The sequence below is a fragment of the Anolis sagrei genome, chromosome 5 (assembly GCF_037176765.1).
Source record: "Anolis sagrei isolate rAnoSag1 chromosome 5, rAnoSag1.mat, whole genome shotgun sequence".
Lineage (NCBI taxonomy): Eukaryota > Metazoa > Chordata > Lepidosauria > Squamata > Dactyloidae > Anolis > Anolis sagrei.
Genome location: NC_090025.1, coordinates 168,866,158 through 168,881,756, shown reverse-complemented (window position 1 = coordinate 168,881,756; position 15,599 = coordinate 168,866,158). Strand labels below are relative to the sequence as shown.

Genomic DNA, 15,599 nt, shown 5'->3' with positions numbered 1-15,599 from the left:
ACTTCCAATCCAAACGGTGACACAATCACGTGACTCTGGGCTTTCGGCAACGGTAAGATCGTATTCTGCGCGCGCCGGAGATTCGAGGCATTGCGCATGCCCGCTGAGAGTGAGCCAGCAAGAGCGTTGCCCCAAGGGCCCTGCCTCGTTTATTTCCGGATTGTTTCGGCTCTCGCTCGGGAGAGGGAGGGGAAGCGAAAGGGGGCGGGGCTTGGTGTCGCCTGGGACGGCGGGAGTGGACGGATGCCGCAAGAGGAGGCGGGGCTTCCCCAGCCCAACAACAACAACAACAATAGCAGAGGCACCCGGAAGCCCCGCGCGCGAGTTGGGGCTGCTTCCGCTAACCGCCACCGCCTTCTTCGCTGAGCGAGGCGAGGAAGCCAGTGGCAGGAAGCGAGGGAGTCGCCGCCATGAAGCTCCGCGTCCGGGCGCGGAAGAGAACGGCCCCGCTGGAGTTGCCTGAGGCGGAGCCGACTCTTGGGGACCTGCGGGCGCACCTCGGTCAGGCTCTGCTGCCCGCTTGGGGATACAGGTGACTCCTGGCACTGGGCCTTGGCCGGGATGGGCGTGGGAGGGTCATGCTTCACACCACTTGGGATTCTGAGAGCTTTGGTTTTACAAGGTCTTTGAGTCTTTGTAGCCCAAGAGTGCTGGTCCCTCACCAAACTACAAGTCCCAGGATCCCAAAGCATTGAGCCATAGCAGACAAAGTGAGATCAAAGTGCTTTCATTCTACAATCTGAATCAGGCATGAGCCAACTTCGGCCCTCCAGGTGTTTTGGACTTCAATTCCCACAATTCCTAACAGTCTATTGGAGTTGAAGTCCAAGCATATGGAGGGCCGAAGTTATTATTATTATTATTATTATTATTAACTTTATTTGCACCCCGCTAGCATCTCCCAAAGGACTCGATGCGGCTTACAAAGGCCAAGGCCTCAAATACAACATAACAATACAAACCTAAAGCAAATTAAAAACAATTAAAGCAATATTAAACAACAAAACAACAATCAATAAACAATACACCAAAACACAATAAAACTGGGCCGGGCCAGAGTGAAGGGTACAGGATTAAAAGTGATGATGTGACAGGTGATATGTAAGAAGTTTGCCCATGCCAGGTATAGATGCAGCCAGAGAACGACTCGAGCAGTTTCTCACTGTATTTGCTGTGCCTTCAAGTCGTTTGAAGTGCATTAATGAAGTTTGACATCACTTTGATTGTCATGGCGCAGTGCTATGGGAGCCCCCAGTAGCACAGTGGGTTAAACCCCTGTGGCGGCAGGACTGAAGACCAACCCGTCGCAGGTTCAAATCTGGGGAGAGCATGGATGAACTCCCTCTATCAGTACCTGCTCCTCATGTGGGGACATGAAAGAAGCCTCCCACAAGGATGATAAAACATCAAAAAAACATCCAGGTGTCCCCTGGGCAATGTCCTTGCAGAGGGCCAATTCTCTCACACCAGAAGCGACTTGCAGTTTCACACGTCGCTCCTGACACAACAAAAAAAAAGTGCTATGGAATCTTGGCTGTAATTTTAAAGGGTCTTTAAACTATTAGTTACTTAAGTTTTCTGGGTTTAGAGCTGACATGGGCAAGTTTGGCCCTCCAGGTGTTTTAGACTGCAACTCTCACAATTCCCAATAGCCAGTGGGCTGTTAGGAATTGTGGGAGTTGTAGTCCAAAACACCTGGAGGGCCAAAGTTTGCCCATGCCTGGTTTAGAGTGTGTGACAGGGTCGCCAGGGGGTTTTCCACGCATGAATTGGAACTCTGGCCACCAGAGTCAAAGGTGCAGGTACTGCACTGTAGACTTAAAACTTGGCTCTTACGATGTGCCTGGTAAGTGAACATATATTCCATATTTTGTCTCTCCCAACTATAGTTCTGTCCTCATGATGCACTTTCCTCCCGCCCTTAATGAAGGTCTAGCCCCATTGTTCATTTCTTTTGAGCTCCTCCCTCAGAAACACATTATCCCACTACCTATATCAGGGGTCCTCAAACTAAGGTCCAAGGGCCAGATACGGCCCTCCAAGGTAATTTACCCGGCCCTTGCTCAGGGTCAACCCAAATCTGAACTGACCTGAAAGCGCACAACAACAATCCTATCTCATCAGCCAAAAGCAGGCCTACACTTCCCACTGAAATACTAATTAGTTTATATTTGGTAAAATTGTTCTTCATTTTAATTATTGTATTGTTTTATGTGGTTTTTGCACTACAAGTAAGATATGTGCAGAGTGTGCATAGGAATTCATTCACATTTTTTTCAAATTTTTCAGATTGGCTTTCTGTTTTCTTAGAACCAGTGATATTTTAAAGGTAATGCTTTACACAGTGTTGAGGTGAGCTGAGTGAGCATGGAGGTGTCTGATATTTTGATGGCACATGCACTCTCAATTTTGTTGGATATTGAAGAATGTGGGTACATGGGGAATGATTATTTCCTCCAAAGATATGCTTATAGGTGTTGTGCCCAGGAGTGGTAGTAAAATTAGATGTTTTAAAGAGGTTTGTCATGCACTCCAGCACATAAAAGCTCTTGATAACATAAGTATTTGATGAAAGTATTTGATTTAATATTTGTGCACCATGGATTTTAGTTTTGATATCTCTGTTTGAGACACTGTGATATTCCCACTGAAGGATATGGCAGGCTTTATATTCCTCCTGAGTTGTAAAGCTCATTGAGTGATTTGTGAATGGCATAATAGCTCACATGATTATTGTGAGAATTATCTGAGTGGATCAGCTTACGTTCCTTGGGAAAACATGGGATATAAATGATATGTTTTTGTCACACATTCCTATGATTTGGGAACAAAGAGACTAGACAGATAACATGTTTAATCTGGTGACTCAGCAGATTATGTAACACCTCGTGGGTTTTAAATAGATTGAGTTTAGTTTCTAGTTCAGTGCAGTTCAGTTTCAGAATGAGGAGGTGCATTCTCCTGGACTACTAGTTTTCCAAAAAAGTATTAAAGTTGAAAAGGTAGTAAAAACCCTGATTTAGTCTATGAGAAAAATTAAAGAAATGAATCCAAGTTATCTTCAATTCCAGTTATTCCAAATATTCATGGAGTTAGCTGGAATAATTGTGGTCTAGTCCCAAAACATTTGCACCAAGTGAGATAATGTCATGTGACTGCAATGCTCACTAAAGAAGCTTAATACTGTGTTTTGGCTTGCTAGAAATGGGTCCCTCCTCAACTGCTTAATGTTCAGAAAATAAAGAAAGAGTCACCAATCGTAATCTATTGGTAAAAAAGAGCTTTGTAGAACCTGGTCCTCATGAAATTGAAAAAGCATAAGACAGACCAATATTCAGTTTCATTTTTAATTACAGCTAGAATAGAAGCCAAAATGATTCTGTAACAAAACACTGTCTCTACTTGTTGTAGCAAAGGGTGCGTCATAATAGAATTAATATAATTCAACACAACTTTAACTGCCATGACTTAATGCTATGGAATCATGAGAGTTGTATTTTTACAGGGTCTGTAGAGTCTGTTGCCAAGGAGTCCTGGCGCCTAAATAAACTATAAATTCCATAGAATTGAGCCATGGCAATTAAATGGCATCAAACTGCATTAATTCTCCAGTGTTAATACCCCAAAATATACATATTTTCGCAAGTCTCATATATCTGTTTCAGTTACATTATCTGTTGATCTAACTTTTGCATCTACATCCTTAGAATAGACAGCTGTAGCAATCCAAATCTCCATGTGGTGTTTAGGAAATGTTATGATTATTCTCCCTTCTCCTTCACATGTGAGAGAAGGAAAATGAAAACTTCTGTTCCCCTTTGAAACAAAGCCACTTCTATGTTTTACAAGTGATGTGGGGGCTGGTAGCTGTAATAAGTCCTAAAGTGGAAACTTTCTCTGTCTTGTATGTAGAGGAGAGTGGCGAGAAAATGAAACTCTAGCTCTTCTTTGCTCTTCCTAAATCACTTGAACTAGGCTAATGTCTCTCTACCTGAGATAGTTAACTAAGGATCCCTGTATTTTAATTTGTAAGACTCTTTTTAGAAGCTATGTGGAATGTAGCTGACTTTCCATGTGTTTGTATTTAGTAAGTGTAACAAGCATTAATGAATTTAGTAAGTGTAACAAGCATTAGAGAAAATGAAGTGATCTCTTGAGATCTAGTTTTTATATTTTTTTTGCTGTTTACAATGTGTAAAATTGTTCTTGGAGTGAATGTCATGTTCTCAGTGTTTGTTTTGTTTTCCATGCAGTTCTGAAACAAAATTTGAAGTTACCTTGAACAACAAAGACTCACTTGTTGGAGACCAAGACACCTTAGCATCATTTGGGATTGTTTCAGGAGATTTGATATGTTTGATTTTGGAAGATGATGCAGCACTCAGATTATCTTCACCTTCCTCCTCATCCCTTCTTTCATCACAGAGTAATCATGATCCATCTATCTCAGCAGTCTCCCACAGCCACCCCAGAAATGAAGATAATGAATTGCATAATGGACACATAGAAAACCATGAAATCCAGTGTGATAACCAAATGAGTGACAATATGGTAAGATGACAAAGAATGTTATGTTTTGTGACTTTCAAATACGAAACTTTGTGTAGAAAGAAGAAGAAATAATCTTGGATCTGTTTTAAGTACAGGCAGTCCCCAAATTATGAACAAAATGAGTTCCTTAGGTTTGCTCTTAAGTTGAATTTATTTGTAAGTCGGAACAGGTACTGTTTAAAGTGTAACTCCACCACCACCCCCCCCCCCCCCCCACTGGATAGCATAGGGAAGGATCCCCCCGGTGATGTTTGTTTTGCTGTCTGTGTCCCTATTCAGAAAATTCTTCCTCACTTTCTGTCTCTGTGATAATTTGATTTTGAAAAAAAATGGTTTGTTTTGGAAAAAATTGGCTTGTTGTAGAAACAAGGATTGGTGATAAAGATTCAGTGGAGACACCTTTCCCCCATGATAAACCTTTCAGAAGTGAATTTCCCTTCCTAAGGATAGATTTCTCTCACATCCTGTTGTCCCACCCCCTTTCTTAACTGTGAGGTGTTTGTAAGTTGGACATTTGTAACTCGGGGACTGCCTATACTTTCAGTCACCTACTTTCTCATTGTTTGTTTTTTAAATCCTTTTTTCCTTTCAAAATCAGTTTGCACAAATTGGCATCATTTTTTGAATGCTCTCTTGTTTCTGTTGCTCTCTTTTCAAGGCAGGGCCCAGTCAAGAGTTTACATCGGAAGGGGGCTCAGATGACCTTGACCTTCAAGAAGCTACAGGTTCTTTCCCTTCAGAGCCAATGCTGTGCTGTGAAGCTACTGATGGGCAAGTGCCGCACTCACTTCAGACCCTCTATCACTCTGCAGAGTGCACCAATGCCAATGATGCCTTGATAGTTTCAATCCACCTTATCATGATGGAGACAGGATATGTACCACAAGTAAGGAAGCTGCAAGACAAAATAACACACTCTCACTCAGCTTTCTCTAAAAGTGAACAGGAATTTCTGACGCCTTTATTACCCCATATACTTCTGTATAAACATAGAAATTTTAGTTAAAAATCAACCCAAAAAACCCTGTGTTGATTTATCCATGGGTCAAAAGGAAGAGTGTTGCACATCTCGAGAAAATCTAAAAGAAGCACTGACCTCCCTCTACCATCTCTGCTGTGCATCATTTCATTTTTGAATGCCTAGTTGGGAAAATGGCAGTGGCAGCCAGGCGCAGTTGATCTCTGGAGATGGCGTTGGGGCTTCCCCCTCTCTACAGAATGACCTTCAACTTACCCTTGGGTCACATCAAACTCCATAATTTTAGCCCCAAACCTGCCCAGTCAAATTTTTTTTGAGCTGGTACAGAATCTGTCCAAAATCTGATTTTTAGTTCAAATTAAAGTAGAAACAATGGGACTTAGATAAGGGTTGGCCTATGGCCATACCAACACGCCTGATCTCCGATAAGGGTTGATTTACTGTGTTTCCACTGATTTGGTGGATTTATTCTAGTTAGATATAACAATTGGATTTGGGTTTCTTGCCACCATGTAAAATCAGTTACAGATTATAAGCCAGTATCATTCACATAGATGTGTTTCATCTATTAATGGTGAGTTATTCCATTTATGACATTAACAAATACATTTATGCAAGCCACGGTTGGTATAGAACACATTGTCTCATTACTCTAGGTTGCAAACTCATTTTCAGCTGATGGGTTCTGTGTTTGCTGCGAGTCAGTGAAGGGTGTTATTTAGTGTGATATGTATAGCTGTTTTTATAATGCAGAATTAAAGAGAGGGTGAGAGAATAGAGTCCATGCTTATGAGGTATTATAAACAGAATTTTGGAAGAAAGCAGTTCTAAGTGTATACTGTAGTCTTTGCCTGTTTTAATATAAGGATCAGTGGCATGGATAGCGGGAAAGCAAAATGACATGTTAGCTTCTGCCTTGATATGTCATTATCCAGTCCTGTTAGTGGTGGATTTAGTGCTGATCCTGTCTAATTGTATTGTATTGTATCTTTGGCATTTTAGTGATTAACCCTACATTCTTTCATGGTTATCCTTTGTGTGTAGTAACATGATCAAAATACGTAATGAACCAGGTCTATAGAAAAAAACGTTTGTAGCTCATTTGATTGTGACCAGTTCTCAGATTGCATCATTATATTCCTGGTTGCTTAGAGTATAGAAAATCTTTCTATCATAGTGCTATCTCAATGAGCATATTTTCAGAGCTGGATTTTTTTTTGTCTCTTCCTTTTCTTGTGAAGAATCCGTGTACATTAAGAATTGTTGCAAGAGCTGATTAGAATAGTGTCCTTTGTTCTCTCCCCAATCCCCCCAAATTTATACCATATCTATCCAAAAGACTGAATGGATAACATTTCCTTAAAATAAGGGACTTACGGAAAATTTTAATAACTGACGGTCTGTTATTTAGAGTAGTTATTAGAGTATCCACTATAGAGGAAGACAGTATTAGAGAAAACAAGTGAAATCCTTTGTGTTTTTCCTGCATGGAAGTGGGTTGGACTAGATGGTCTCTTTCATTTCTGTTATTCTATGGAGTTTTCGTTGGGTTAATGGGTCTTTACTGAGATATTTTTGGACAGAAATTAAGCTCAATTTTTTATTTCTTTGAAACAATCGGCAACTAGTTTTTACTTTAAAGCAATATATGAGGTAAATTAAGCATTAACAGTATCAAGGATTAAACATTAAGGATTAAACAGCATTAAGGAATATTGTTTATAATATTCTCCAGCACAACCTAATTTCTACAGTATAGAGTCTATCACAGTGATGCCCCTGAATAGAAAGTGTGTGGGTCAATTTGAATCATAACAGATAAATATTTCTGGTCAGTCTTTAGTCTTTAGGATGGGATATAAAAGCCCTAAATAAATAAATTTTATGTCAGGGTCATTCTTGAACGGATGGCAGAGCCACCTAGTTAAAAGCTTTTTTCCTTATTTCTAGGGCACAGAAGCAAAGGCATCATCGATGCCTGAGAATTGGAGGAACAAAGGAGTTTATAAACTGCTGTATACTCATCCACTCTGTGAAAATGGCTTTGCTGTCCTTACATGTGTGCCTTTGGGAAACCTTATTGTTGTCAATGGTAAGGGTGTTAGCTAATTCCTGTAGCTGAAAACTGTTTTTATCACTTCTTGCTTTCTGTAGTTCCTTTAATTCTTACCAGAAGTGTGAATTGAGCTTCCATTACTGCTTAGGTCTGCTGCTGTAGTGTTGGTAACTGTGAGCTATTAAGCTTTGGGGCTGCACAAAACTTCAAGCAGCTTTGTGGAGATCACATCTTCACACAGCTGCAAAATAACTAAAATATATTCCTTTTAATTGGCAAGAAAAAAAAACTGATTTTCCTTCTAAAACTTGCTTACTTTCCTGCTTCTCAAGAGTAAAAAATGTATATGTGCTTGTATGTGCTCTCTGTTGTGAAAACTAAATTGTGCTGCTTAATTTCCTCTAAAAGTGCAATCATTTCTGAAATTGTTCACTATCTATACCTCAACACTTGATGTATTTTTTTATTTTAAAACCTTACAAATCCCAGACCCATACTCTCAAGTGAGCTGGTCATAATGAGCTTCTAGAGCAGGGGTTCTTAACCAGGTGTCCATAGACCCCCTTGGAGGTCTGTGGAAAAATTTCAGGAGTTTGTGAGCTTGAATGGAAAAAAAAAACCCTTATTATCTTTATTTTTTATGACCTCCAACTGAAATCTAGCATTTTCTTGACTTATGAATATATGCAATAACTTACAGTAGCATTAATTTCATATTACATTACAGTTGTTATATATCTCAACAATCGCTTAAGCTTACCCATACTTTGACATTGTGGTAGTTTGGATTTGACAGTAGATCACATGTGTTCACAGTACAAACTGTTGTGTGACATGCAGATATTGAGCATTGTAAAACTATCTGTACCTACATTCTGAAAAGGAATTCATGTTTTTTCACCCAATAAAGAGGTCCGTGGAACAAAAAAGGTTAAGAATCTCTGTTCTAGAGTGTACAGAGTTTGGCATTAATATGCCTACTAAAAACGTCAATAAACAGAAATGAAGCCGGAAAATTCACAGCAACCCAGAAATGAAACTAATAGACTTCTGAGATTACTATGTCTATATTGATTATTAGGGAGTTTCCAGTCACAGTAAAAGCTGCTAACAATTGCTTTCGTGAGACCTTAAGGTTCTTTGGATTGAAATATAGGGTAAAATTGTTTAAATACAAATGCTCATATGTAAAATAGAAATTTGTTATTTTAAATAGTTACTCTTTTTTCTGAACTAATGAATTCTGTGATATTCTAAACATAATTATTTCGTAATAGAAGTCTTTTGCATGAATGATGCTTCTTTTGATCAGTTTCAACTGGCACAAACTGCTTCATTTTGTACAGAAAGATGTGGGCTGCTTTAGTAAGAAAGCAATCTGAAAGGCTTTTTGTTCATACAAAAACATGTGGCTATGTTTTGAAACACTCCTCTCAGATGGAATATATTTTACTTTTACTTTTACTTTTTGGTCAAAAGATATTTAGCCACCTGCGCACCTTTTTTATCAGTTTTATACTAATTTATGCAATGCTTTTGATACAAAATAAATATAACTTTTACTAGATAGAGTTTATATTCCACCCTTCCTCCAAAGCCTACATAGCTTCTCCCTAATTCATCACTGAACTGGCCCTTTGAGGTAAGTCAGGTTGTGATAGAGTGGCTGGACCAAGAACACTATTAGACTTTATGGTTCAGTGTGGGCTAGAACTTGGCTCTTCCAAGTCCCAGTCCAGCACCAACCTTTGTTACATGGGGTCTCATTTTACATTTACAGTGCCATAGTGTTCCCAAGCTCCCCAGAAACCTGCCAGTCTTTAGAGGAGAGTGTCTCTTTCCCTTCTGGAATGGAAGGTAAACCCATTGAGGTTTCTAAGTTCTCTTCACATTTTTCCCTTTGGTTTTGGTGTCAGTGGCAGTACTGCTAATTTCATTGGTTTGGTGACAAGGAGGGCTATATATTGCCATTCCCTGCTTGTTTTATTTGTTTAACTTGTGCTGCTCCGTCAGCATTGCTAATAGTCAATATAAATATAAACACATAGTTAGCCATATGCTATTTCTTTCTAGAATAGCAAATATGTATTAGAGAGGAGTATGGGGACACATTGTTTTTTTTATGAAACAGAATTATGCAACCAGAGTGCTATCTAAAACATGCAGCAGTCAGCCTGAGAACCTAGGAACCAAAAAAACCAACAACAAATATGCAGCAGCAATGTTGTATAAGATGTGAAGTATTTCAGTGTCCACTTCCTCTGTTTTACAGCAATGTTAAAGATCGCCAGTGACATCAAAAGTGTGAAGAGACTGCAGCTTCTGCCACCATCTTTCATTTGCTTTCAGGATTCAGGTAGTTAATCTGATTCAGCCTAATCCAAAAATAATTATCAGTGAGGAACAGCAAGGGACTTCTGAAGAGTTAATGTAGAATTCATTTTGATTGTGAACAGTGGGATTGGGCTGATTGGCAGAGATGGTGGGCCATGTCTGTTACAGCAGCAGTCCGTAGACTTTTACCAGTTTTGTAGCAATATTTCCAGATCCTTGAAACAGTGCTTTAAATTCTGCAAGATCACATTTGCTATTGTTATGGTTTTAGGTCCTTGTGGTGTAATAGCAGAGAATTGGCCAGTAGAGAGAGCCAAAGCTTGGAACAATCTGAAGCAAAATGTAAAAACACTTTGCATGGGGTGTTATGTATGCAGGTCATATTTTACTTTTGTTTAATCTTATAGTAGCTGCTTCGATGACTATAATTACATTAGGTTCATCCCTCCTCCTTCACACAAAAACCCTCAAATGTCTTTTTATATTTAAATTCTACTTTCTTTAGCTTTGCTAATAATTGGCCAAGAGAACGAGTGTGCTGTAGTGGTTAGACTCTTAAAGTACAACTCTGGAGACCAGGGTCTGAATCCCTACTCAGCAATGAGAACTCACTAGGTAATCCTAGTGAAGTTACTTTCAGCTGTAGAAGATGCCATGATAAATTCTTAGGGTCGCCATAAGTTGGAAATCTGAACATCTGAACATTAGGAAGAACTTCCTGACTGTGAGAGCCGTTCAGCAGTGGAACTCTCTGCCCCGGAGTGTGGTGGAGGCTCCTTCTTTGGAAGCTTTTAAGCAGAGGCTGGATGGCCATTTGTCAGGGGTGATTTGAATGCAATATTCTTGCTTCTTGGCAGGGGATTGGACTGGATGGCCCATGAGGTCTCTTCCAACTCTTTGATTCTATGATTCTATGAAATGATTTGAAGCAAACAATAACAGCAATGTGTTGTCAAAGGCTTTCATAGCCAGAATCCCTGGGTTGCTGTGGGTTTTCAGGCTGTATGGCCATGTTCCAGCATAATTCCCTCCTGACGTTTCACCCACATCTATGGCAGGCATCCTCAGAGGTTGTGAGGTCTGTTGGAAACTAGGAAAAGGGGGTTTATATATCTGTGGAATGTCCAGGGTGGGAGAAAGAATTTTTGTCTGTTTGAGGCAAGTGTGAATGCTGCAATTGATCATATTGATTAGCATTTAATACCCTTGCAGTTTCAAAGCCTGGCTGCTTCCCACCTGGGGGGATCCTTTGTTGGAAGGTGTTAGCTGGCCCTGATTGATGCTTGTCTGGAATTTCCCTGTTTTTTGAGTGTTGCTCTTTATTTACTGTTCTGATTTTAGAGGGTTTTTTTTTTTTTTTTACTACTGGTAGCCAGATTTGGTTCATTATCATATTTTCCTCCTTTCTGTTGAAATTGTCCACATGCTTGTGGATTTCAATGGCTTCTCTGTGTACTCTGACATGGTGGTTGTTAGAGTAGTCCAGCATTTCTGTGTTCTCAAATAATATGCTGTGTCCAGGTTGGTTCATTAGGTGCTATGCTATGGCTGACTTCTCAGGTTGAGTTATTCCACAGATATATAAAACTCACTTGCCTCATTACCAACAAACTTCACAACCTCTGAGGGCTTGCCATAGATGTGGGTGAAACATCAGGAGAGAATGATTTTGGAACATGACCATACAGCCTGGAAAACCCACAGCAACCCAATAACATGAATACCCAAAGGCTAGCATCCCATGCGAACTGTTTTGTGTAAATATAATTGTTGTGACACATCCTTATTCTGAAAAAGGGAACCCTTTTCTTTTCAAATACTTGACGATTGTTATTTAAAACAATGAATTATTTTTTACATAATTGCTGTTGATGTTAGAAACTTATTTTTTCCCCTAAAGCAAATGTTGTAGGTGTGTATAAGGATCTTCAGAAGCTGTCTCGTCTCTTTAAAGATCGGCTGGTCTACCCCCTTCTGGCTGCTGCCCGGCAAGGTAAAAGGGGAGCTGGAAAAAGCGTATTGTCTATTCATTGTTAAAAGAGTGTGTATTATGCTGTGGCTAAAGCAATCTTAAGAGTATCTGTTTGTGACAACAGTTTTTAGACATCTCCTTTACTCTTTCAGTTATTAAATGTGAAGTTCTACCAGATGTAGAACTTTTGGTTCTGAATGAATTGAAAGCCCATGTCTGCTCCTGATGCACACAGTTATTTTCTCCTTGATACTGCATACTTCCATTATACACTGAAGAGCTGTAACTCTGTATGTGGGTATGTGTATGGACTTGAACTAATGAGGTCTGTTAACCCTTCTGTAAGAGTCAGCCACATCCTCTAAAATCTTGCAATGTATAGAATGCAGTGGTGGTATAGCAATCCAGTTTTCACAGAAAATTTGATGACTAGCCTTCATACTTTGTTGCATTCTAGTACTTGCAAGGAAATGCATTTCTTCCTCTCAAGTAGTGTGGCCAAGACTTCTAAAACAGGATAAACACCGGTTTCTAATTTTGGAAATGCTAATAAAATAGATAAAAATCAGAAACATCCCTTTTGAAATCCAGAATGATTTATGTTTCATTTAGGGGGCAAAGGCCCCTACAGTTATTATTGAGCCAGTTGGAGAGATTGTTCCCTATTATATTATATTATATTATATTATATTATATTATATTATATTATATTATATTATATTATATTGTTTCTTGGCAATATAGTAAGCATTAAAATGCTTGCTTTGATCTTTTCCTCTTCTTTGTTTTTGCCTTTTCTTTTTGAACAGGATAAGGAAAATTAACACATTGCTCAATATTGAACTTTACTAATGTCATTGTCTGAGGCTTTGATCGTGTGAACCTCAGCATGTATTTTATTGTACATGTTGTAGTCAGTAGTTGATGGACAACCATTAAAACTACTTTGCTGTCTTCACCCAGAGTGGTTTGGTCTTTTGAGTGGTCACAGTACTGCAATTGGCATATTAGAGAATGGGACTACCCTTCTCTTCTCTACTCCATTTCCTAAGTATTACATTAAGTGGTGGTATCAAATTCAATTTGAAATTGTGGTATAGCCTATAATGTTAAATTCTCTGGAAAATCTGTAAACTGCAGACTCTTTTAAGGTTTTTAATTATCAGAATTAATATTAATTTCACTTTTTGGGGTTTCATGTTTCCAGGGAACCAACCAGTGATTACTCAAGGTTGTTGGAAAGCAGCCCTGTATATTTTGAACTGCAAGCAGACCATGTCTATCAGTTCTAATATCCATCCTGAGGGAACTTCCTTATTTTTTCCTTTATTATTCTTCTGTTGATTATAGTGAATACTAAAATAGGAACCTTGCCTATGAAAGCATATGCTCTGTCACCCTACTCTCAAAAAGGTTAGAGATGGAATACAGTGGTGAGGATACTTGTACTCTGAATGTAGCATTTTGCTTAGATTATATTTCTCTTGTGAAATTTCTTCTGTTCTCCACTGTGGCTCAATTTTCTTACAATTACTATAGCTTTGAAAAAATGAAAGAAGCTTGGGTTAATAGAATCCTAGTATTTTATTGAGGAATAAATTGAGGACCTAGTATTCCATTCCCTTTGGGAACAGCTATTACTATATCCATATCCAGCTATTAATGTATCTATTTTGTGTAGCTGTATCTTTCTGTCATGCTTATTATCTGATTGTAGTTTAATGCATTGTAAGAAACAGTCAGGTTACTTTAGCTTTGTGGATAACTCTGTTCTCCTCCTTCATGCCTCTTAGCTTTGAACCTTCCAGATGTGTTTGGTTTGGTGGTCCTTCCACTTGAGCTGAAACTCCGAATTTTCCGTCTCTTGGATTTCCGTTCACTCCTCTCTTTGTCTGCTGTTTGCCATGACCTCTATTCAGCTTCAAATGACCAGCTACTATGGAGATTTATATATCTGCGAGATTTTAGAGGTGATCATTTATATACCTTTTCTTTGAGTTGCTTAAGTGAAAAGAGGTTTGATCTTGCTCACAGCTGCCTTAAACACTCTGGCAGGCTATAACCCCTTAAGGGACCAATCAAAACCAGTAAATACAAAGGGACAATTATCTGATAGTTCTTTTGGGGAAGGCTTTTGGCCTTGCCTACATTAGAAGGCACATTTTATTTTGAAGTTATGTTATCACAGACCACCTGCATTTCTTTTTCTTTTCTGGCATTACAGAAATACAATTTTAGATTAATATACCAAACTGAATTTTGCTGCTTCTTTGCAGATCCTGTTGCCAGGTCTCGTGACACAGACTGGAAAGAGGTAAGTATTTATCTTAATTTTTTTCTAATAGCATTTTTTGTTGAAAAGAAAAAGATGGCAGTTGTAATATAAAACAGGCATGTGCAAACTAAAGTCTAAGCTAATGGAAGCTCCAGTGATGCAGCCTTTTCCCCTGTTAGTGCTGTGCTTAAAGAATGATTAAGCATTATTCTCAGTGCCAATCTTTACAACATTTCTAGAACAGCTTCATACTGACTGGTTTGGAATTCTAGGTGTCTCATAATAAAGGTTAAATTAAATAAAGTACTGGGGACAAAGGAGGGCAGCCTATTTATACCTTTTCTTATAAATTATGAAATTATTCAAATAACTCAGCCCCTCTTCGGAGGTTAAAGTGAAAAGAGGTTTCGTTGTCCTGAGTCCCTCTTTGGAGGTTGAGAAGGACGGGATATATATGTTCCAAACAAACAAACAAACAAACAAACAAACAAACTGCTTTTGAAATCACTATGTGACAGTTTAGCAGTTCTAGATCCATTAGACATACATCACCATAGAACAGAGGTTCTAGAAAGGGTTTTTTTTTTTGTGGAACATCGAACCCTTCCAGGATTTAAGCGTTCTCATTTTTCTTGCAGCTGTACAAGAAAAAAATGAAGCAGAAGAGAGATGCCCTGAGGTGGAGGCACATGATGTTTCTACCCCCTCCTCCCCTTCCCATCCCTCTTCATCCCAACCCACTGTATCCCAATCCTTTCCCTCCTAATCCTCTCTACCCACCAATGATTATTGGTGGTGAAATGGATGAAAGGCCTGCACCTCCTTATATTGGGGACCCAATCCACTCCCTCTTTCCTGCCTCTACAGAGTTTCTTCCAGGTGAGTATCCTCTTGGGTCACACTTGGATCCATTTGGCTCATTTCAAAATCCCAATCCAACACTCCCGGGAAGATCCAGTCGGGGCCGTCCGATTGATAGTCGCCGTGCATTCATATGATGGTTCCTTTAGTGTTTTCATTTCCCCGTTCTGGGCTTGCCTTGAAACTGTATGTCAGTTATAGGTCTTGGATGACTGTTTTAACAATGGCCGTGTGTATGTACTATGTATTCTGATGCCAAGGACTTGGGCCCAAAAACTCAGTACTGACAACTAATTATCTCTCACTGGAGATTCTTTCTGAAAGATCTGTATGGGATGCTATTCTTTCCACTTCCGTCTGCAAATTGCTTCTTAGAAAGCATTAGATGGTTGGCCTTAGCTGCATCAAATAAAGAGCACTTTAAACACAAACATTTGTGTTTGTCTGGATTGCCTTATTCTTTAAACATAAAATGTCTGTCATGATGTCCTCTCCCTCTCAATAATATTACCCTTGTTAAATGTCGCTTTCATAGGAGAGCTTGGTGTTTTTAAGCAATGCCTGATATATA

The 15,599-nt window shown here is 39.2% G+C and overlaps 1 protein-coding gene across 1 annotated transcript; it reads left to right on the top strand.

Annotated features, from left to right (window-relative positions):
• Positions 1 to 215: 215 nt before the first annotated feature.
• Positions 216 to 15,459, top strand: FBXO7 (F-box protein 7). The gene is made up of 9 exons (XM_060776946.2): positions 216 to 532; positions 4,254 to 4,551; positions 5,210 to 5,437; positions 7,481 to 7,622; positions 9,859 to 9,942; positions 11,821 to 11,913; positions 13,686 to 13,862; positions 14,169 to 14,206; positions 14,806 to 15,459. Exons 1-9 carry the CDS (start codon positions 411 to 413, stop codon positions 15,163 to 15,165), a joined length of 1,542 nt encoding a protein of 513 aa, XP_060632929.2. The 5' UTR covers positions 216 to 410; the 3' UTR covers positions 15,166 to 15,459.
• Positions 15,460 to 15,599: the final 140 nt, after the last annotated feature.